General features: G+C 35.3%; 1 protein-coding gene and 1 non-coding gene across 2 annotated transcripts; one reads left to right on the forward strand and one right to left on the reverse strand.

Moving 5' to 3' along the window:
• Positions 1 to 8,496: 8,496 nt before the first annotated feature.
• LOC112742799 (ABC transporter G family member 28-like) lies at positions 8,497 to 9,853 on the reverse strand. The gene is made up of 3 exons (XM_025792037.1): positions 9,813 to 9,853; positions 8,871 to 9,047; positions 8,497 to 8,773 (listed from the first exon to the last, which is right to left on the reverse strand). Exons 1-3 carry the CDS (start codon positions 9,851 to 9,853, stop codon positions 8,497 to 8,499), a joined length of 495 nt encoding a protein of 164 aa, XP_025647822.1.
• Positions 9,854 to 20,684: 10,831 nt separating this feature from the next.
• Positions 20,685 to 20,788, forward strand: LOC112745773 (small nucleolar RNA R71). The gene has a single exon (XR_003173684.1). It is a non-coding gene; the product is annotated as a small nucleolar RNA R71 (small nucleolar RNA).
• The last annotated feature ends 1,881 nt before the right edge of the window (positions 20,789 to 22,669 follow it).

A 22,669-nucleotide genomic window follows, 5' to 3' on the forward strand; every position in this document is an offset into this window, starting at 1 on the left:
TCCCACACCTCAAATATGCTTACCTTGAAGACGGGCAGAAGTTTCCGGTTATCATTGCAAGGGAACTCACTTCTCAACAGGAAGAGCAGCTACTTGGTGTGCTGAGGAGGCACAAGAAGGCAATTGGTTGGAGTTTGGCAGACATAGTAGGCATAAACCCTCAAGTTTGTGAGCATAGAATATTTTTAGAAGAGGGAGCAAGACCTGTCCGTCAACCCCAGAGAAGACTGAACCCCACTATCCTAGAGGTTGTCAAAAAGGAAGTGACCAGACTACTAGAGGCAGATATCATCTATCCCATCTCAGACAGTGAATGGGTAAGCCCAGTACAAGTGGTACCAAAGAAGTCTGGAGTCACTGTAGTGAAGAACGAGCATGGAGAGCTCCTGACAACTAGAGTTCAAAACGCCTGGAGGGTCTGCATTGACTACAGACGCCTCAACCAAGCAACCCGTAAGGATCACTATCCTCTCCCACTTTTACATGTCCTTTTGGGACTTATGCTTACAAGAGAATGCCCTTTGGCTTGTGCAATGCACCCGCTACTTTCCAAAGGTGCATGATGAGTCTTTTCTCTGATCTTATTGAGGACTGTATGGAAGTTTTTATGGATGATTTTAGTGTTTATGGCGATTCCTTTAGCCTTTGCTTAGATGGATTATCTAGAGTATTAGATAGATGTGTCAGTACAAACCTGGTATTAAATTTTGAAAAATGCCACTTTATGGTTAAATAAGGGATTGTACTAGGACATGTTGTGTCTAATACTGGCATTTCTGTAGATCCAGCAAAGGTGAATGTTATTTCTAGTTTACCTTACCCCTCTTTTGTGAGGGAGGTCCGTTCTTTCCTTGGCCATGGAGGTTTTTACAGGAGATTCATTAAGGACTTCAGTAAGGTAGCACTTCCCTTATCCAGGCTACTGCAGAAAGATATTGAGTTCGAGTTCAGTGAAAATTGCAAACAGGCGTTTGATAAGCTGAAGGCTGCACTGACTCGAGCTCCAATTGTGAGAGGACCAGACTGGAGCCAACCTTTTGAAATAATGTGTGATGCTTCCAACCATGCAGTAGGAGCAGCACTGGCTCAACGTGAAGGTAAGGATCCTTTTGTTATTGCTTACGTGTCTAAAACTTTGGATGCCGCTTAGTCGAATTACACTACTACTGAGAAAGAGCTTCTTGCTATTGTTTTTGCTCTGGATAAATTCCGAGCCTATTTACTTGGTACTAAAGTAGTAGTGTATTCAGACCACGCAGCTCTAAAGTATTTATTATATACAAAGAAGTCCAAACCAAGGCTTATACGTTGGATACTGCTATTACAAGAATTTGATTTAGAAATTAAGGATAGAAGTGGTAACCAGAATCTAGTGGCAGACCACTTGAGTCGCCTTGAGCACATTACAGATGACTCCACTCCTATAGCTGATAATTTTTCATTTGATAACCTGCAAGCAGTATCTGCGATAGTCCCTTGGTATGCACCTGTAGCTAATTATCTAGTTAGCCGCACCTTTCCTCCAAATTTTTCTAAGCATCAAAGGGACAAGCTGAAAAGCGAGTCTAAATATTATATATGGGATGACCCATATTTATGGAGATGTGGAGCTGACCAGGTAATTAGACGGTGTGTGCCTCAATCAAAATTCCAGTCCATCTTAGAGGCCTGCCACTCATCTGAGAGTGGAGGACATTTTGGCCCTCAAAGAACTGCTAGAAAAATCTTAGACTGTGGATTCTGGTGGCCTACTCTTTTTAAGGATGCTGCTGAATTTTGTAGATCTTCTTTTCCATGCCAGAAATTTGGTAATATATCCAGGAGGGATGAGATGCCTCAACAGATTATGCTTTTCTGTGAAATTTTTGATGTTTGGGGCATTGACTTCATGGGTCCATTTCCAAATTCTAATGGTTATTTCTATATATTGTTAGTTGTGAATTACGTTTCCAAATGGGTGGAAGCAATTCCTACCCGCACTGATGATGCTAACACTGTTGTTTTCTTTGTGAGAAACCATATTATTTGTCGCTTTGGATCACCACGAGCAATCGTGAGCGATCAAGGCACCCATTTTTGTAACAGGAGACTAACAGGACTAATGAAGAAGCATGGGATAATTCATAAAGTTGCAACAGCCTACCATCCTCAGACTAATGGGCAAGCCGAGGTGTCAAATAGAGAGATAAAGCGTATCTTGCAGAAGATAGTCAAACCTCATAGAAGAGACTGGAGCACCAAGCTACAAGATGCACTCTGGGCATACAGAACAGCATACAAAACACCCATTGGGATGAGTCTTTTCCGCTTAGTTTATGGAAAAGCTTGTCATCTCCCTGTTGAAATAGAGCATAAATCCTTTTGGGCAGTAAAAGAATGCAACATGGGAATTGAGAGAGCCGGAGCTGAAAGGAAGTTGCAACTGCAGGAACTGGAAAGCCTTCGCCTAGAAGCTTATGAGAACTCAAGACTATACAAGGAGAAGATGAAGGTTGTACATGATCAGCACATCAAGAGGAAAGAGTTCCAACTTGGGGACTTAGTCCTCCTTTACAAGTCTCGACAGAGGCTCATGCCAGGCAAGTTGAGATCGAGATGGGAAGGTCCATACAGAGTAGAGAAGGCCGAACTGTACGGAGTTTATCACCTAAGCCATCCTTTAAGCTCTGAACTTATCAAAGTTAATGGACATCGTCTAAAGCTGTACCATGGCGAGAAGCTGAAGAAGAACAAGGAGCTCGAGATCTTCCTCTTGGAAGATCCCCACTTAGCCGAAGACTGAGCTAGTGGAGCGTCCAACTTACGGACGTTAAAGCAAAGTGCTAGGTGGGAGACAACCCACCATGATATGATCGTTCTTTTTCTTATTTTTAATTTTCTTATTCAATAACTCTTCTCTTCATTAGTACATTTTGTGCATCTGCATTCACATATTTTTAATTAAAAAAAAAATCACCACGCGATGCGACCGCCTCGTTGACGCGTCCGCGTCGCAGGGAGCTGGGAGACAATAATAATATGAACAGAGAGTTACGCAGGAGCAGGGTTGGAGGCGTGCCAATGGCACAAATCGTCCCACGCGACCGCGTTGCTGACGCGACCGCGTGCCCCACGCGGCCGCGTGACCTGAATTTCGACGTAACAAGGGTACACAGCCGAAAGTTGTGCCAGAGTGGTGCTGGACTGGCGCTGGACACGCAGTCCCTCTCACGCGATCGCGTGCCCCACGCGACCGCGTCGTATCCCACTAATTGACCACTCACACGATCGCATGCCCCATGCGATCGCGTCACCCAAAATTTGGCACTAATATGTTTTTGAACTGAGAGTTGTGCGAGTGCGAGGCTACCCTCGCGCCATTAGCCTAAAACGACCGACGCGACCGCGTCATTGAGTTTAAGCGCAAGTCGCGCGACCGCGTGCCCCACGCGACCGCGTCGATTGCGCCGCACAGTTTTCCTAATTTGCCAATTATCATATCTTTTTCTCCCCAAATCCTATTTTCTCTTTTCCCTCCTTATTTCTTCTCCCTTCCTTCCTCCCTTCTTCCTTCTTTCTCACTTTTTACACTTTCTCTCTCTCTCACCTCCATTAACAAGGTTTTTCTTTTTCTTCTCTCCTTACTCTTCTATTTTTCTTCTTATTTTTATATGTTATCTTCTTTTCTTTTCTTTTTACCTTCATTATTCCTATTCTCTTTTTCTTTCTTTTTCCTTTTTACTTGTTGTTCTCAATTTATGTGAGTCATTATTTATTATTATATGCTTGTGGATTGTTGTAAATTTATTTGACAATTATACATTGCTTTTTAAGGGATTACTTGCATGTTCCAATTCTTATTTTCAAGAGCCTCTTCTACATGCATGCTATGTGTTTGTGAAAAAACCTATATGGCATTATGAACTTCTCTACATTTTTCTACTCTAATATTCAATGCTTGCTTTTCACAATTTCCCTTTACTATTTTATTAATTGAAATTAATTGTCAATACAAATGTGATGGTTTGTTACGAGTGATGTTTGATCTATGCTACTCATGCCCTTTGCCGGCATGCCAATAAACACCTTGCATTCACTTGTCATCATATGCACTAGCTATTTTCCATTAATGAGTTTTCACATGTACTCATGAGCGTGTGTTAACTTCATTTACCTTTTAATGTGAATTTATAACCATCCTTTTCCGTTCTCTTCCTTGCTCTATCTCTGTAAACTTAATTTACTTTCTCTTCCCTTTTTCAGGATAGCCACCAAGAAAGGAAAAGAGAAAGTCATTCCCAAATCAACAGCAAGGAGAGGAACGAAGAGAGCATTAGTGGCAGAGCCTTCTTCCACCGCAGTCAAGCCCTCAACAAAGAAAATTAAGAGGATTATAAAGGTTGATGATAAAGAAAGAGCCTTCCCAGCAAAGGACACTGCGCGGTTTCTCAATCGCTACTGTGAGCAGATGTTCCCCATCCTGGCTGAAAGGAGTTACAACAACGAATACCTTCTTCTCCTCCTAAACCACATTGCTACATTTGTTGAGCCGAAGATTGCCCGAAGACAATGGGGTTTCCTACAAAGACAGCCAAGGCAGGTCAATCTTTTTTGGGTAGTCAAGTTCTACTCCAACTACCACTTACCAACCCTGCAATCTGTCTACGTCCGTTAGAAGGAAGTCCCCATTACAGAAGAGGCCATTCAAAAAGTTCTAAGTCTTCCCCCTGTTCCAGAAGGACTGGATGCCTTTCAAGAAGCCGCACTCAAGCGCCAGATGTACCAATTTGACTGGGACGCTGTTCTCAGAGTTATCGCACTACCTGGCAGCCGTTGGATCTACGGATACCATCGGACCCGCCCTAAGGGAATTTCAGCTTCAGCACTTACCTTGGAGGCTCGCGTATGGGCACAGATCATGTCCCATTACATCTTTCCGAGCACTCACGAATCCTCCTTCACTGCGGACATGGCCATTCTACTATGGTGCATCCTTACAGACCAGCCTCTGAACCTACCAAGAAACATCCGAAATGCCATGGGACACGTCCAAATTGCGGGCAACTTACCTTTCCCCGCCTTGGTCTCAGATCTTGTCTCAGCCGCCGGAGTCTCCTACAGTGCTGGGGACACCAAAGCCATGCTTCCCCGGGATGATCAGTATGTCCCTAACGGGAAGTACCTTAGACTTCCAGCAGCCACTACCAGCCAGCCTATTGAACCAGTTGAAGATATCCCTTCTTCAACACCACAAGCACCCACTACTGATCAGCTGCTCCAGCAGATACTTGAAAAGTTGGATCGGCAAGAACACAAAGCTAAGATGAGAGAGTGCCGTAACAAGCGCCGATTCACATACCTCAAGGAGCTTATCATGGGAAAATTCAAGGACTCAGACACCCCGGACTCCACTTCCTTTACCAGCACAGGGAGCCATGATGGTCCCGACTGTGGAGATACTGCTACCAGCCTACCTTTGCTCTTGACAGATGGCACCGAGGACGGTGCAAAGCCTTAAGTGTGGGGAGGTCGGTCAGTACCTGACTTTCGGAGGTAAATTCTCTTCTCTAGCACTAATAAATTAGGATATTTAGTTAGATTTTTTCTTTTATAGAATAGGATAAATTGCATAGTAATAGATTAGTTGCATGCATGTTCTGCTTGATTGAAAAGACAATGAGTTTCTTCTAAGACTCTATCTTTGGAACAAAATTTCACTAATTTTAATTAATTATTTTATGTTAAATTTGCTTGAAGTTGTATTTGGAACATGATTTTTGAGCTAAAGAACACACAACCTGTGAGATTTGAGCCTTTATGAATGGTTACATTATTTAACCATAATTATTTTATTCTTGTGTGTGTACTTCTCTATGATTGTAATCTACATTTTGTTTCATCCTATATGTCCAATGTTTATTATATTTATATGTTTTCACATGATTGAGGCCATTATTTGTTTAGCTCACTTATCCAAATAAAGCCTATCCTTTCAATTACCTTTGTTAGCCACTTTGAGCCTTTAAATCCCATTTGTTTTATATTTTACCACATTACTAGCCTTAAGCGGAAAAACAATTATATATCCCAAATTGAATCTTTGGTTAGCTTAAGATAGAATTGTGTGTGTTATTTAAGTATGGAAAATTGTGGGAACAAAGGATAAAATGGGAATGAGTCATGATAATATAATGTGAATTTGGATACCTACTCATGTGAAACTATAAGAATTAAAAAAAAAATCTATGTGCATTGATAAGATATGTTTATGTTTATGTTGAAAAAAATAAAATAAAATAAAATAAAATAAAATAAAAATAAAATAAATAAGGGGACAAAATTACCCCAATGTTGAATTAAGAATTCAAGGATCAATGCATGTATGATAAAATCAAAATAAAAGGTTGATACATGAGTATGGATGTGAAAGGAAAATTCTGGGTAGCTAGGTATGAATTCTAAAGTTATATAGAATATATATATAGGTTATGTTAAAGCTTGGGTTAATTAAAGATTCAATTTATAAGCTTACTTAGCCATATGTATATCCTTACCCTTACCTTGGCCCCATTACAACCTTAAAAAAAAAAAGACCTCATGATGTTTGCATTGGTATATTAAATGTTGTTGATTGGTTAGGAGAAGAACAAAAAAATTAGAAAGCATGATTAGAGAAGGATAGAGTGATGACCCTATACACTAGAGAGACTAGAGTGTACATACACCATCAGTGAGGGTTCCATGCTTGAATTTCTATGTTCCCTGCTTTCATGAGCTATCTTCTTGCATTTTTATCTGTTCTTACTGTATAAGAATTGAGTTAGTAGAATTTGATTTGTAATTATTTTGAAGAGCTTATTTACTTTAGATCAAGTGGATAAAAATCATATAGTTGCATTCATATATATAGGTTGCATTGCATTTCATAGGTTTTACATGTTCTTACTCGTTCATTTTATCTCCTTCAACTAAGCATGAGGACATGCTAATATTTAAGTGTGGGGAGGTTGATAAACCACTATTTTATGGTTTATAGTGTGTTTAATTGTGTGGTTTTGTCATGATCTTTATCCACTTATTCATTAAATAAGCATGCATTTATAATTCCTTCCTAAAGTTATTGTATGATTGAAAACTTGCTTCCTAGGGACTTTAATTATGTATTTTATTTCTCCTTTATTTCATTCGATGTCGTGATCTGTGTGTTAAGTGTTTCAGGCTTTACAGGGCATGAATGAGTTGGAGATTGGAGAGGAAGCTTGCAAAAATGGAAGGAACACAAGAAATTGAGGAGATGACCAGTGAGAAGTGACGCGGCCGCATGGATGACGCGACCACGCGGTATGGAATAGCACGAGTGACACGGCCGCATGGATGACGCGACCGCGTGGCAAAGCAGAAAGCCGAATGACGCAGCCGCATGGATGACACGACCGCGTGACATGCGCGATCTGCATAATCTGCAGAATCGCTGGGGGCGATTTCAGGCCCTATTTTGACCCGGTTTTCGGCCCAGAAAAGCAGATTAGAGCCAGAGAACATGTAGAAACCAACAACAACATTCATTCCGCATAGTTTTAGTTTTTAGATCTAGTTTTCCTCTCCTCTAGGTTTTCTCTCTACACATTCATAGTTTTTAGGATTTGTTATGTTCATTGTTTTTGCATTGGGATATTGAGAAGAGTTATTGCCTCATCAAGACTTCGACACTCTAGTTCGTTTTCTTTACTTGTCTCTTACTCTTCCATGTTCCTTAATTTACTTAATTTTATTGTTGGATTATTTTAGCATTTATTAATACAAGAATCACTTTTATTTTTGATTAATCTTTTGATCATTATTTATGATGTCTTTCTTTAATTCCTTTTCTTATGTTATGAATTTTACATTTACAATGAGCGAGTAGTCCCCTAACTTGATGGGGAGTTGATCGAAAGAAACACTTGAAGTTGGGATGCTCAAGAGAGAGATTGTAGTTGGGTTTATTGTTGGATTGCTCTCTAGTCACTAACATCAATCCTCCCCAGAGCGGATTGGAACTTGTGGATAGAAATAGCATTCCAACTTGTTTAACTTTCCCTTACTTAGTGAGGGACAACTAAACAGAATAATTCCCAATTATCAATTAATCTTGAGTGTACTGCAACAAGAATAGGGCTTCCAACTAATCAACTCCCAATCAAGGCTTTTATTTAAATTTATATAAATTTTCTAATTTAATTTTCTGCCATTCAACTCAAACCTTTTTGAAAACATCTGATTAATAAAATAGCACACTTTTCTGTAACTCGTTAGGAGACGACCTGGGACTCATACTCCCCGTATTTTGATTTTAATTTCTATGACACCCTTTTTAAATTGATAAAGCGGATTTCTGGTTGGTTGAGAACTATACTTGCAACGCATATTTTATAATCATTCTTAAATCGCCAATTTCCGCCCGCATCATTAAGTCATAAAAATCACATTTTTGACTTTCTAGAATAAATTCTTGTTTATGGGTTAATTAGCCGTTAATTAACCGGGTTTTACATCAAGCGCTTCGCATCCTAAAGCTCTTAAAAGAAGCTGAGATGATGCAATGTCCAAACTAGAAGTGGGTTCATCCAAGATCAGAAGTGAACGTTTCATAACCATTTCTAATCCGACATTTACACGCTTCCTTTGGCCGCCAAAGATCCCTCGATTTTCCACCGTTCCAACCAAGGAATTCCTCACAGAATGAAGCCCCAAGAATTCAATAACTCTTTCAAGAACTAGAACTTTTTCTTGTTTTGACAAGTCAGCTGATAACCTTTAACATTAACAAAAAAATTCACTTGAATAAGTACATTTCTAGCACTCAAGAGTAACAACATAGTTCAGTTAGAATGTGCAACAATATAATGTACCTGTATTGTGCACTAATCCAGAGATTCTCTTCCACTATCAAGTTTCCATGAACTACACCATCTTGTGTCACAAAGCCAATAATTTTCTTGAAGGAGAGGATTGATTCATTCCTTCCATTTATAAGAATCGAACCACTCGTGAGGCATTCAAAGGCCTTTCCATTAGATAATATTTGGCTGTTATCTCAAAATAAAAAGCAAACACTTAAACACTTCAATTTTAGCTTGATCTGCCAGATTCATTAGGATCAAGCAAGCAAACAGAGAAAAAGTAATAATACAGAGAGAGAATCACAGGCTTCTAAATATTGAAACCTAAATCGAAAAATAAATGGAGAAGACCTACCGACAGCAGCGATCTTGTGCGTCTACGTGCAAGAACGGCGGCGGTACAAGCGGCAGAGGTGTGGTGTTGTAACAAGAACAATAACGGTGGCTAGAAGACCTTGGCGACGTAAATCTGAGATGAACAAATGATGACAGCGATGCGGATCTGAGGTGGATCGGATGGAAATGAGGTCCAAGGAGTAGAATGATGGACGGCGACTGTCGGCGATGGCAACGGTTACGGCGGTGGTGATTGGCGATGGAGGAAAGCACGCGAATTAACCCAATGTCGATACTTCTCTTCCTTTTTCAGTTTCTCTTTCTCTCTCCAGTTTTCAATTTCATTTAGGGATAATAAAAGAAAGTAATAATAAAGTTTAGTGGCAATAATGATAATGGCCACCGTAATAATTTAGAAAAATTAAAATTATAAGTAATAAAAGATAATAATTTTTTGGCAATAGTAATAATGGCCACTATAACATATTGTAATAATGGCAAATATATAATTACCGCAAAAATATAACTTAAATTAAAGAATTAGTGGCCATTATGTTATTGCCACTAAAAGTTTGTTGCTAAAACACATTTTTCTTGTAGTGAACGTGAATATACCTGAGGAGTGTTAGTATATTTATAGTAGAGTTGATAACCATCTTCGTGGGAGTACTTTCATCTTTTCTGATGGATAACTGTTCCTTTTACTTCAATAATTTTTTTAAAAATTATAATTTAGTTTTAAAAATTATATCAAACATCAATACTATAACTTTTCATAAGTTAAAAGTTAAAAAAAATAGTTATAAACTTATTCAAAAGCACGTGATTTGGTGCTTTAAAGTTGTATGGAATTTTAGTGCTCCTTAATTAAAAAAAAATTATATATAAAATTTTAGTATTTTGTAATTAAGAAAAAAGAGGAGAATGAGTACTAAAGTTTTGTTTGGGGCTTTGGACTAAATTTTTTTTTTAATTTGAGTTTATTTCATTTTTGGATTCATATCAAATTATTACAAAATTATGACAAAAATTTAAAAGAATTAAAAGGGCAAAATATTCTTTAGGATTAATATTTTAAAAGACTAAAATATCTTTTAATATTAAATTTATTTAATTAAAAGACAAAAATATTCTTTTAGTATTAATGTGTTATTTAAATATATTAAAACAAAAAGATCAAAATATCATTTATTTTGTATAAGCATATTAAAAGAGACAAAAAAAAACTCTATGTCATTAGTTACTTAGAAATATTTATGAATATAACTTTACTTTTAAAAATTTAAATTTATATGTATATTATATAACGTAAAATAATATTTCGTATAAGAGAATGAATTTAATTATTATTTTTTTATTTTAAAAACTAATTATCATAAAAATTTTGTATCTTAATTTTAATTATTTTATATTTAGTTCATCCCATTACACTCAAAATTTATTTTTATTATATTATATATACTAAAGCACATTTATGTTGTGATTTTTTTCTATGCCTTGTAGTTTCTTATTTAAACATAAATATATAATAAAAAATTTATTTATTTAAATATTATAAAGAGAATATTTTTTACAGAAATAAAAACTATTCTTAAAAGTATTATTGAAATTTAAAGAAAAAAAAATAAATATAATTTAAGTAATTTATATGCATAATTTAATTAAATAGACTTAACTCTTTAATATCTTTTAAAGAGGACGAGATACAAGATTGAGACAAAAATATCTTTTTATAAAAAAAAAATATCTAGGAATCACCACTAACTTTATTGCAAAAAATAAAAAAAAATTTAAATTTCACAAAATACTCTTTTTTAGAGTTTGGGATCCGAGATGACCTAATTACCTTATATATTAAAAAATAAAAATATACAATTTATATAATTTTTATCTAACCTTAATCAAACTTCAACCATTATTCACCTATTTTTTGTTTTTATTTTTCTTCGTTACAAAACTTTTTCCTTCTCTCTTTTCTTTTCTTTTGAGAAATCTAATTCTAATTTCGTATTCAAATCCATGCAATCTGATATGATCGGTCCAAGTTTAGTCACAGAAATATATTTGCCCGATTCATTCTAAATCTATCAAATTTAATTGGTTCAATTCTCAATTTCTTCCATACTCAACCCAACCCAATATGATTACACCCTAACTTTATGGATTAAACATTATAAGCAACAACTTTAATTATGAATCTAACGACAATGTAACATGATTCTGCTGCTTGATTTGCGACTATTTACTTAAAATTATTTTTAAATTTAGCTTTAACTATAAAAATCTAAAATTACATTCAACTAATAACTTAAAATAAACATCTCTAATAGAATTTTTAAAATAATCTTATGTAGTACCTTAATACATTTAAATTTGTTTTCAATATCTTTTTTTTCTTTTAAAGTATGTTTTGACAAATTAATTTGAAATAACACTTTACAAAAAAAATATTAATTATATTCCTAATATATATTTATATATCTTAATTAAATAGTATGTTATAATATAATTAATTTCTAAAATTATGATGCTATAGATGAATAAAAGAAAGTAGTATATAAAACAAGTTTTATGAGATAAATTATAATTTTAAATAAATAATTAAAATAAATAAAATTTAAAATTATTAATTAATTAGATTTTATAAACTAATTTAATAATTTTAATAACTTATATACCAATAGAATATGTTAAATTCCCAATAGTAAGTCACCCAAAAAAATTCTCAAATATAATTGTCATTTGTGGAAATATATTTTAGAGGTTATAGTTAACAGTTTGGCTATACATTCAAGTTTTTTTGGTAACTAACTCTAACCAAGTTGGTCAAAACTTAATAAAAACTACTTTCATTACATGCAACGTATATACATATATGCATGCTTCACTAATGCAAACATATCCTTCTTCTTCTTCACGTTCCTTCTTCTTCTTCTCATTCTTCTTCCTTCTCCTGTGTGTTCCTTCTTCTTCTTCACGTATTTTCTCTCCATCATCGTTCTTTTTATTGTTGTTGTTGTTGTACTTTTTCTTTTTCTCCTTTAATTTCTTCCTAGTAATTTTGAAACATTAATTTTTATTCTTTTTTTATTTTATTCCTTTTAAGAAAATAAAATAAGAAGAAGATGAAGAAGAAGCAGCAGAAGATGATGAGGAGGAAGATGAAAAGTTTTGCATTATGCAGAATTTATCAAAATAAATATACACCAAAATTTCTTAAAAATAACACATAAATTTCTTAGTTTTTACACCAAAATTTTGCTAGAAATGCACAAAAATATTTTCTTTAATGCTACATTTTTTCTTCTTTTCTCCATTATTTCTTTCTTTCTTTTAGTTGAATGAATGTAGATTTATCCTCTTTCTAAAAATTTTACAGCATTATGTCATTTTTCTTCTTCTTTGTTTGATTTTTTTTGTTTTTATTCTTGTTAAGAGAGTAAAACATGAAAAAACTTGAGAAGATAAAACAAGAAGGAAAAGATGAATAAGAAAAAAGAAGAAGAAGAAGATGATGATGAAGAAAAAAACAAGAAGAAGCATCAGAAATTGAGGAGGAGGAAGAGGAAGAGTTTTGTATTATGTATAACTTATCAGAATACAAATACATCGAAATTTCTTAACAATAACACAAAAATTTCTTAGTTTTTACACCTAAATTTTGTAAAAGCACAAAAATATCTTCTTTAATGTTGCACTTTTTTCCTTCTTGTTTTCTTAGTTCTTTTCTTTTTTTAGTTGAATGAATGAATGTAGGTTCATCTTTCTAGTAATTTTACAGCATTATGTATTTTTTCTTCTTCTTTGTTTGATTTTTTTTATTCTTGTTAAGAGAGTAAAACAAGAAAAAACTTGAGAAAATAAAACAAGAAGAAAAAGATGAATAAGAAAAAAGAAGAAGATAATTATGATGATGAAAAAAAGAAGAAGAAGAAGCAGAAGTTGAGGAGGAGGAAGAGGAAGAGTTTTGATTATGTAGAACTTATCAGAATACAAATACATCGAAATTTCTTAATAATAACACATAAATTTCTTAGTTTTTACACCTAAATTTTGTAAAAACACAAAAATATCTTCTTTAATGTTGCATTTTTTTTCTTCTTATTTTCTTATTTCTTTTCTTTTTTTAGTTGAATGAATGAATGTAGGTTCATCCTCTTTCTAATAATTTTGCAGCATTATGTGTTTTTTCTTCTTCTTTGTTTAATTTTTTTATTTTTATTCTTGTTAAGAGAGTAAAACAAGAAGAAACTTGAGAAGGTAAAATAAGAAGAAAAAGATGAATAAGAAAAAAAAGAAGAAGATAATAATGATGAAAAAGAAGAAGAAGAAGCAGCAAAAGATGAGGAGGAGGAAGAGAAAAGTTTTTGAATTATGTATAACTTATTAGAATAAAAATACACCGAAATTTTTTAACAATAACACATAAGTTTCTTAGTTTTTACACCGAAATTTTGCTACAAATGCACAAAAATATTTTCTGTAATGCTGCATTTTTCTTCTTTTTTTTTTATTTCTTTTTTTCTTTTAGTTGAATGCATGAATGTAGGTTCATCCTCTTCCTAGTAATTTTGTAGCATTATGTGTTTCTTCTTTTTTTGTTTTATTTCTTATTAAGAAAGTAAAATAAGAAGAAACTTAAGAAGGTAAAATAAGAAGAAAAAGATGAATAAAAAAATAAGATGATGATGATGATGATGATGATAATGATGATGATGATGAAAAAGAAGAAAAAAATAACAGAAGATGAGGAGGAGGAAGAATTTTGAATTATGCAGAACTTATTAGAATATAAATACACCGAAATTTCTTAATAATGACAGATAAATTTTTTAGTTTTTACACCAAAATTAGAAAGAGGAGAAGGAGATAGTGGTGGTGGTAGTGACGATGACGATAATGAAAGAGAAAGATGAAGAAAAAGGAGGAGATGAAAAGAATGCAGAAAACGAAGAAAACACCAAGAAGGAAAAGAATGCAATTATATATATTTGTGCTTAAGTAAAAAATTTGTTAGAGCCGTATCAACAATATGTAACTCTAGTGGCAGTACTCCTTTTCCCATAAAAAATAGAAACGATAGCCGTATCAACATCAACATTATTCCTTCAAGGCTCAATCTATGTTCTGCTCTCCAGTAGCAACAGGCAGCAATGTGACTCCCTCACTTCATCGTCTTTGTTTTTATTTGTTCTGCCTCTTTTTTTTATTGTCGTGAATGATACTGTCTTACTACCTTTTTCTTGTATTTACACTATGTTTATATGTTTGATGGAAAATGAGAGGAAAGAAAATGGATGGAAAGAAATGAGAGGAAAGAAAATGAAAAGAAAAGTGATTTTTTTATGTTGTTTGGATGAAAAGAAAATGGAAAGAAATAAAATAAGAAGAATTTTTTTTTGTTTGGATATAAAGAAAAGTAAGAAGAGAGAAAATTATCATAGAGTAAAATTATTTTATCATCCTTACATATATTATATATAAATTATAATTTATTAATGTATTTAAATTAATTTTTTAATACAAAAAAATCATCCAAATTATTTTTAAAGATTTTAAATATCATAAACAACAAGATATATCTTTGTTTTTCAAACAAATACAAATAAATAATTGTGCAAAAAAATAATAAAAATTACTCATAGGTTATGCCATTAATTTCTTTAATTATATTGCAAGAAAAATGTCACTAAATTGTCTTTAAAAAATAAAATAGTAACTACATAATGAAAAATCATATACAATTTTTATATGCATTGAAGATGGTCAAAAGCACCAAAATTCAGTAGACTTAACTACTAAAAACACTTAATAATTTAGATGGTCAAAAATTAATTTAACCAAAGCAGAATTTTGTATAATTTCACAACTAGAAAATGGATTAATACAGACAGATTTACATACAGATTTAGTCTTTATTACAGACAGATTTTTGGTTACCGACAAAATTACCGACGGATTTTGTCCCTCTGTAAAAGTGGTGCACGAAATTGTGATCTCTGGTAATGGCTTCTTAGGCCAGATACTCTGATCTAGTTTTACAGTCTGTCACAACTTCGATACAACTAACCAGCAAGTGCACTGGGTCGTCCAAGTAATACCTTACGTGAGTAAGGGTCGAATCCCACGGAGATTGTTGGTATGAAGCAAGCTATGGTCACCTTGTAAATCTCAGTCAGGCGGATATAAAATAATTATGTGGTTTTCGAATTATAAATAATAAAATAGGGATAGAGACACTTATGTAATTCATTGATAGGAATTTCAGATAAGCGAATGGAGATGCTTTCGTTCCTCTGAACCTCTGCTTTCCTGCTATCTTCATCCAATCAGTCTTACTCCTTTCCATGGCTGGCTTTATGCAAGGGCATCACCGTTGTCAGTGGCTACATCCCCTCCTCTCAGTGAATAATATGCTCACGCACCCTGTCACGGCACGGCTATTCATCTGTCGGTTCTCGATCATGCTGGAATAGGATTCACCCTCCTTTTGCGTCTGTCACTAACGCCCAACAATCGCGAGTTTGAAGCTCGTCACAGTCATTCAATCATTGAATCCTACTCAGAATACCACAGACAAGGTTTAGACCTTCCGGATTCTCTTGAATGCCGCCATCATTCTAGCTTACGCCACGAAGATTCTGGTTAGGAGATCTAAGAGATACTCATTCTAGCTTAATTCATGTAGAACAGAAGTGTTTGTCAGGCACACGTTCATAAGGGGGAAGGATGATGAGCGTCACACATAATCATCACCTTCATCACGTTCTTGGGTGCGAATGGATATCTTAGAAGAGAAATAAGAAGAATTGAATAGAAAACAGTAGTACTTTGCATTAATCTTTGAGGAACAGCAGAGCTCCACACCTTAATCTATGGAGTGTAGAAACTCTACCGTATGAAAATACATAAGTGAAGGTCCAGGCATGGCCGAGATGGCCAGCCCCCTAAAACGTGATCACAGGATCAAAATACAATCCAGGATGCCTAATACAATAGTAAGAGGTCCTATTTATAATAAACTAGCTACTAGGATTTACATGAGTAAGTATTTGATGTATAAATCCACTTCCGGGGCCCACTTGGTGTGTGTTTGGGCTGAGCTTAAGTGTTGCACGTGCAGAGGCCATTTGTGGAGTTGAACGCCAGTTTTTGTGCCAGTTTGGGCGTTCAACTCTGGTTTTGGATCCTTTTCTGGCGCTGGACGCCAGATTTGGGTAGAAAGCTGGCGTTGAACGCCAGTTTACGTCGTCAATTATTGGCCAAAGTATGGACTATTATATATTGCTGGAAAGCCCTGGATGTCTACTTTCCAATGCAATTGGAAGCGCGCCATTTCGAGTTCTGTAGCTCCAGAAAATCCACTTTGAGTGCAGGGAGGTCAGAATCCAACAGCATCAGCAGTCCTTTTTCAACCTCTGAATCTGATTTCTGCTCAAGTCCCTCAATTTCAGCCAGAAAATACCTGAAATCACAGAAAAACACACAAACTCATAGTAAAGTCCAGAAATGTGAATTTAACACAAAATCTATTAAAAATATCCCTAAAAGTAACTAGATCCTACTAAAAACATACTAAAAACAATGTCAAAAAGCGTATAAATTATCCGCTCATCACAACACCAAACTTAAATTGTTGCTTGTCCCCAAGCAACTGAAAATCAAAATAGGATAAAAAGAATAGAATATACTATAAATTCCAAACTATCAATGAAACAGAGCTTCAATCATATGAGCGGGACTTATAGCTTTTTGCCTCTTAAATAGTTTTGGCATCTCACTTTATCCATTGAGGTTCAGAATGATTGGCATCTATAGGAACTTCAGATTTCGAATAGTGTTATTGACTCTCTTAGTTCAGCATGATGATTCTTGAACACAGCTTCTTTATGAGTCTTGGCCGTGGCCCTAATCATTTTGTTTTCCAGTATTACCACCGGATACATAAATGCCACAGACACATAATTGGGTGAACCTTTTCAGATTGTGACTCAGCTTTGCTAAAGTCCCCAATTAGAGGTGTCCAGGGTTCTTAAGCACACTCTTTTTTTTGCTTTGAACCTTGACTTTAACCGCTCAGTCTCAAGTTTTCACTTGACACCTACATGCCACAAGCACATCGTTAGGGACAGCTTGGGTTAGCCGCTTAGACCAGGATTTTATTCCTTTAGGCCCTCCTATCCACTGATGCTCAAAGCCTTGGGATCCTTTTTTAATTGCCCTTGCCTTTTGGTTTTAAGGGTTATTGGCTTTTTGCTCTTGCCTCTTGGTTTTAAGAGCTTTGGCTTTTTCTGCTTGCTTTTTCTTTCTATTTTTTTTTCGCCTTTTTTTTTTTTCTGCAAGCTTTGCTCTTTGCTGCTTTTTCTTGCTTCAAGAATCATTTTTATGATTTTTCAGATTATCAAATAACATGTCTCCTAGTCATCATTCTTTCAAGAGCCAACATATTTAACATTCTTAAACAACAACTTCAAAAGACATATGCACTGTTCAAGCATACATTCAGAAAACAAGAAGCATTGTCACCACATCAATATAATTAAACTAAGTTCAAGGATAAATTCGAAACTCATGTACTTCTTGTTCTTTTGAATTAAAACATTTTTTTTTAGAGAGGTGATGGATTCATAGGACATTTATAACTTTAAGACAAAGTTACTAACTACTAATGATCATGTAATGAAGACACAAACATAGATAAGCACATAACATAGAAAACGAAAACAGAAGAAATAAGAACAAGGAATGAATCCACCTTAGTGATGGTGGCGTTTCCTTCTTGAGGAACCAATGATGTCCTTAAGCTCTTCTATGTCTCTTCCTTGTCTTTGTTGCTCCTCCTTCATTACTTTTAGATATTCTCTGATTTCATGAAGGATGATGGAGTGCTCTTGATGTTCCACCCTTAGTTGCTTCCAATAATTGTGTGGAAGAAAATGTATCCCTTGAGGTATCTCAGGGATCTCTTGATTTGCAGTCAAATGTTCTACCACTGAGCTATAGACCCTTGATGGAAGCTTTTGTCTTCCCTTTCCTCTTTCTAGAGGTTTCTCTGGCCTTAGGTGCCATCAATGGTTATGGAAAAAACAAAAAAGCTATGCTTTTACCACACCAAACTTAGAATGTTGCTCGCCCTCGAGCAAAAGAAGAAAGAATAGAAGAATAAGAAGAAGATATGGAGGAGATGGATGGGAGTGTGTATTCGGCCATATGGGTGGGATTGGGTGGGAGAGAGATGTTGAATTTTGAAGGTAGTGGGTGTATGGATGTGAGTGGTAAATGGAAAGTAGAAGGGATGATCATGAATGGGAAGAGAGATGATGAGGTAGGTGGGGATACTGTGGGGTCCACAGATCCTGAGGTGTCAAGGCATTTACATCCCTGCACCAATTTAGGCATGTAAAATGCCCTTGCACACAACTCTGGGCGTTCAGCGCCAGGTTGGTGCCCATTTTGGGTGTTCAACACCCCTTTGCTGCCATTTCTGGCGTTGAACGCCAGAACCATGCTTGTTCTGGGCGTTCAGCGCCAGGATGCTCCCATTCTGGGCGTTCAGCGCCAGAACTATGCTCTGTTCTGGCGTTTGAACGCCAGACAGATGCTCCTCCAGGGTGTGATTTTTCTTCTGCTGTTTTTTATTCCGTTTTCAATTTTTATATTTATTTTGTGACTCCTCATGATCATGAACCTAAGAAAACATGAAAAACAATAAAAATAAGAATTAGATAAACATTGGGTTGCCTCCCAACAAGCGCTTCTTTAATGTCAATAGCTTGACAGTGGGCTCTCATGGAGCCTCACAGATGTGCAGAGTTTTGTTGAGACTCTCCAACACCAAACTTAGAGTTTGGATATGGGAGTTCAACACCAAACTTAGAGTTTGGTTGTGGCCTCCCAACACCAAACTTAGAGTTTGACTGTGGGGGCTCTGGTTGACTCTGCTTGGAGAGAAGCTTTTTCTGCTTCCTCTCCATGGTTGCAGAGGGAGATCCTTGAGTTTTAAACACAAGGGAGTTCTCATTCCATTGAAGGAATATTTCACCTCTGTCAACATCAATCACAGCTCTTGCTGTGGCCAGGAAAGGTCTTCCTAGGATGATGGATTCATCCTCTTCCTTTCTAGTATCCAGGACTATGAAATCAGTAGGGATGTAAAGGCCTTCAACCTTTACTAACACGTCCTCTACTTGTCCATAAGCCTGTTTTCTTGAATTATCTACCATCTCTAATGAGATTCTAGCAGCTTGCACCCCATAGATTCCCAGTTTCTCTATTACAGAGAGGGGCATGAGGTTTATTCCTGAACCAAGGTCACACAGAGCCTTAAAGATCATGGTGCCTATGGTACAGGGTATTATGAACTTTCCAGGATCCTGTCTCTTCTGAGGCAATGTCAGTTGATCCAGATCACTTAGTTCATTGATGAACAAGGGAGGTTCAACTTCCCAAGTATCAATGCCAAATAATTTGGCATTCAGCTTCATGATTGCACCAAGAAACTTGGCAGTTTGCTCTTCAGTAACATCCTCGTTCTCTTCAGAAGAGGAATACTCATCAGAGCTCATGAAGGGCATAAGGAGGTTCAATGGAATCTCTATGGTCTCTAGATGAGCATCAGAGTCCTTTGGTTCCTCAGAGGGAAGCTCCTTATTGATCACTGGACGTCCCAGGAGGTCTTCCTCCTTGGGATTCACGTCTTCTCCTCTCCTCACAGGTTCGGCCATGGCACTTATGTCAATGGCCTTGCACTCTCCTTTTGGGTTCTCTTCTGTATTGCTTGGGAGAGTACTAGAAGGGATTTCAGTGATCCTTTTACTCAGCTGGCCCACTTGTGCTTCCAGATTTCTAATGGAAGACCTTGTTTCATTCATGAAACTTACAGTGGCCTTAGATAGATCAGAGACTAGATTTGCTAAATTAGAAGCATTTTGTTCAGAGTTCTCTGTCTGTTGCTGAGTTGATGATGGAAAAGGTTTGCTATTGCTAAACCTGTTTCTTCCACCATTATTAAAGCCTTGTTGGGGCTTTTGATCCTTCCATGAGAAATTTGGATGATTTCTCCATGTTGAGTTATAGGTGTTTCCATAAGGTTCACCTAAGTAGTTCACCTCTGCTATTGCAGGGTTCTCAGGATCATAGGCTTCTTCTTCAGAAGATGCCTCTTGAGTACTGTTGGATGCAGCTTGCATTCCATGCAGACTCTGAGAGATCATATTGACTTGCTGAGTCAATATTTTATTCTGAGCCAATATGGCATTCAGAGTATCAACTTCAAGAACTCCCTTCTTCATAGGCGTCCCATTACTCACAGGATTCCTTTCAGAAGTGTACATGAACTGGTTATTAGCAACCATGTCAATGAGTTCTTGAGCTTCTGCAAGCGTTTTCTTTAGGTGAATGGATCCACCTGCAGAAGTGTCCAGTGACATCTTTGATAGCTCAGATAAACCATCATAGAATATATCCAGGATGGTCCATTCTGAGAGCATGTCAGAAGGACACTTTTTGGTCAACTGTTTGTATCTTTCCCAAGCTTCATAGAGGGATTCACCTTCTTTCTGTCTGAAGGTTTGAACATCAGCTCTAAGCTTGCTCAGCTTTTGAGGAGGAAAGTACTTGGCTGAGAAAGCCGTGACCAGCTTATCCCAAGAGTTCAGGCTGTCTTTAGGTTGAGAATCCAACCATAATCTAGCTCTGTCTCTTACAGCAAAAGGGAAAAGCATGAGCCTGTAGACTTCAGGATCTACTCCATTAGTCTTAACAGTATCACATATCTGCAAGAATTCAGTTAAGAACTGAAAAGGATCTTCAGATGGAAGTCCATGAAACTTGCAGTTCTGCTGCATCAGAGAAACTAATTGAGGTTTCAGCTCAAAATTGTTTGCTCCAATGGCAGGAATGGAGATGCTTCTTCCATGTAAATTGGAATTAGGTGCAGTGAAGTCACCAAGCATCTTCCTTATATTATTATTATTTTCGGCTGCCATCTCCTTTTCCTGTTTGAAAATTTCTGAAAGGTTATCTCTGGATTGTTGTATTTTAGCTTCTCTTAATTTTTTTCTTCAGAGTCCTTTCAGGTTCTGGATCTGCTTTAACAAGAATGTTCTTGTCCTTGCTCCTGCTCATATGACAAAGAAGATGGCACAGAAAAAATAGTAATAATAATATGGATCCTTTATACCACAGTATAGGGATCCTTGTGTTAGTAGAAGAAAAGAAGGGAAGAAAATCTGAACTCAGAGAGAGAGGGGGTTCGGATTTTTGGAGAGTTGAAGGAAAGATGTTAGTATATCAATAAACAAATAGAAGAAGATGAGAGGGGGAAGTGAATTTTCGAAAACAATTTTTGAAAAAGAGTTAGTGATTTTTGAAAATAGTTTTTGAAAAAGGTTAGTATTTTTTTTCGAAATTTTTTTTAATAAAAAATAAAAATAATTAGTTAATAAAAAAGAAATTTTTGAAAAAGAGGGAAGATATTTTCGAAAATTAGAGAGAGAGAGAGTTAGTTAGGTAGTTTTGAAAAAGTTAAGAAACAAACAAAAAGTTAGTTAGTTAGTTGAAACAAATTTGAAAAGATAAGAAGTTGGGAAGTTAGAAAAGATATTTTGAAATCAAATTTTGAAAAAGATAAGATAAGAAGATATTTTTTTGAAAAGATATGATAGAAATTAGTTTTGAAAAAGATTTGATTTTTAAAATCACAATTAATGACTTGATTCATAAGAAATCACAAGATATGATTCTAGAACTTAAAGTTTGAATCTTTCTTAACAAGCAAGTAACAAACTTCAAATTTTTGAATCAAAATATTAATTGATTATGTTATTTTCGAAAATTTGGTATAAAAATAAGAAAAAGATTTTTGAAAAATATTTTTGAAATTTTCGAAAATAACTAAGAATTTTGAAAAAGATTTTATTTTTGAAAAAGATTTTGAAAAAGATAAGATTTTCAAATTGAAAATTTGATTTGACTCATGAGAAACAACTTGATTTTAAAAATTTTTGAAAAAGTCAACTCAAATTTTCGAATTTGATGAGAGAAAAAGGGAAAGATATTTTTTTGATTTTTTGAATTTTTATGAAAACATGAAAATTATGCAATGCATGAAATTTTTAGATCAAAACAATGAATGCATGCAAGAATGCTATGAATGTCAAGATGAACACCAAGAACACTATGAATGTCAAGATGAACACCAAGAACATATTTTTGAAAAAAATTTTAATGCAAAGAAAACATGCAAGACACCAAACTTAGAATTCTTTAATGCTTAGACACTAAGAATTCAAGAATGCATATGAAAAACACTAAACAACACAAAACAAAAACTCATCAAGATCAAACAAGAAGACTTACCAAGAACAACCTGAAGATCATGAAGAACACTATGAATGCATGAATTTTCGAAAAAAATGCAAGATGCACATGCAATTGACACCAAACTTATGACATGACTCATGACTCAAACA

Source organism: Arachis hypogaea, chromosome 14 (assembly GCF_003086295.3).
Source record: "Arachis hypogaea cultivar Tifrunner chromosome 14, arahy.Tifrunner.gnm2.J5K5, whole genome shotgun sequence".
NCBI classification, from domain to species: Eukaryota; Viridiplantae; Streptophyta; class Magnoliopsida; order Fabales; family Fabaceae; genus Arachis; species Arachis hypogaea.

Coding starts and splice junctions, on each gene's coding strand:
- LOC112742799 (XM_025792037.1), bottom strand. CDS start 9,853: ATGGTTATCAACTCTACTATAAATATACTAACACTCCTCAG. Junction 9,048..9,812: donor AATATACTAACACTCCTCAG/GTATATTCACGT, acceptor TTGAGATAACAG/CCAAATATTATCTAATGGAA. Junction 8,774..8,870: donor TGGATTAGTGCACAATACAG/GTACATTATATT, acceptor TTAATGTTAAAG/GTTATCAGCTGACTTGTCAA.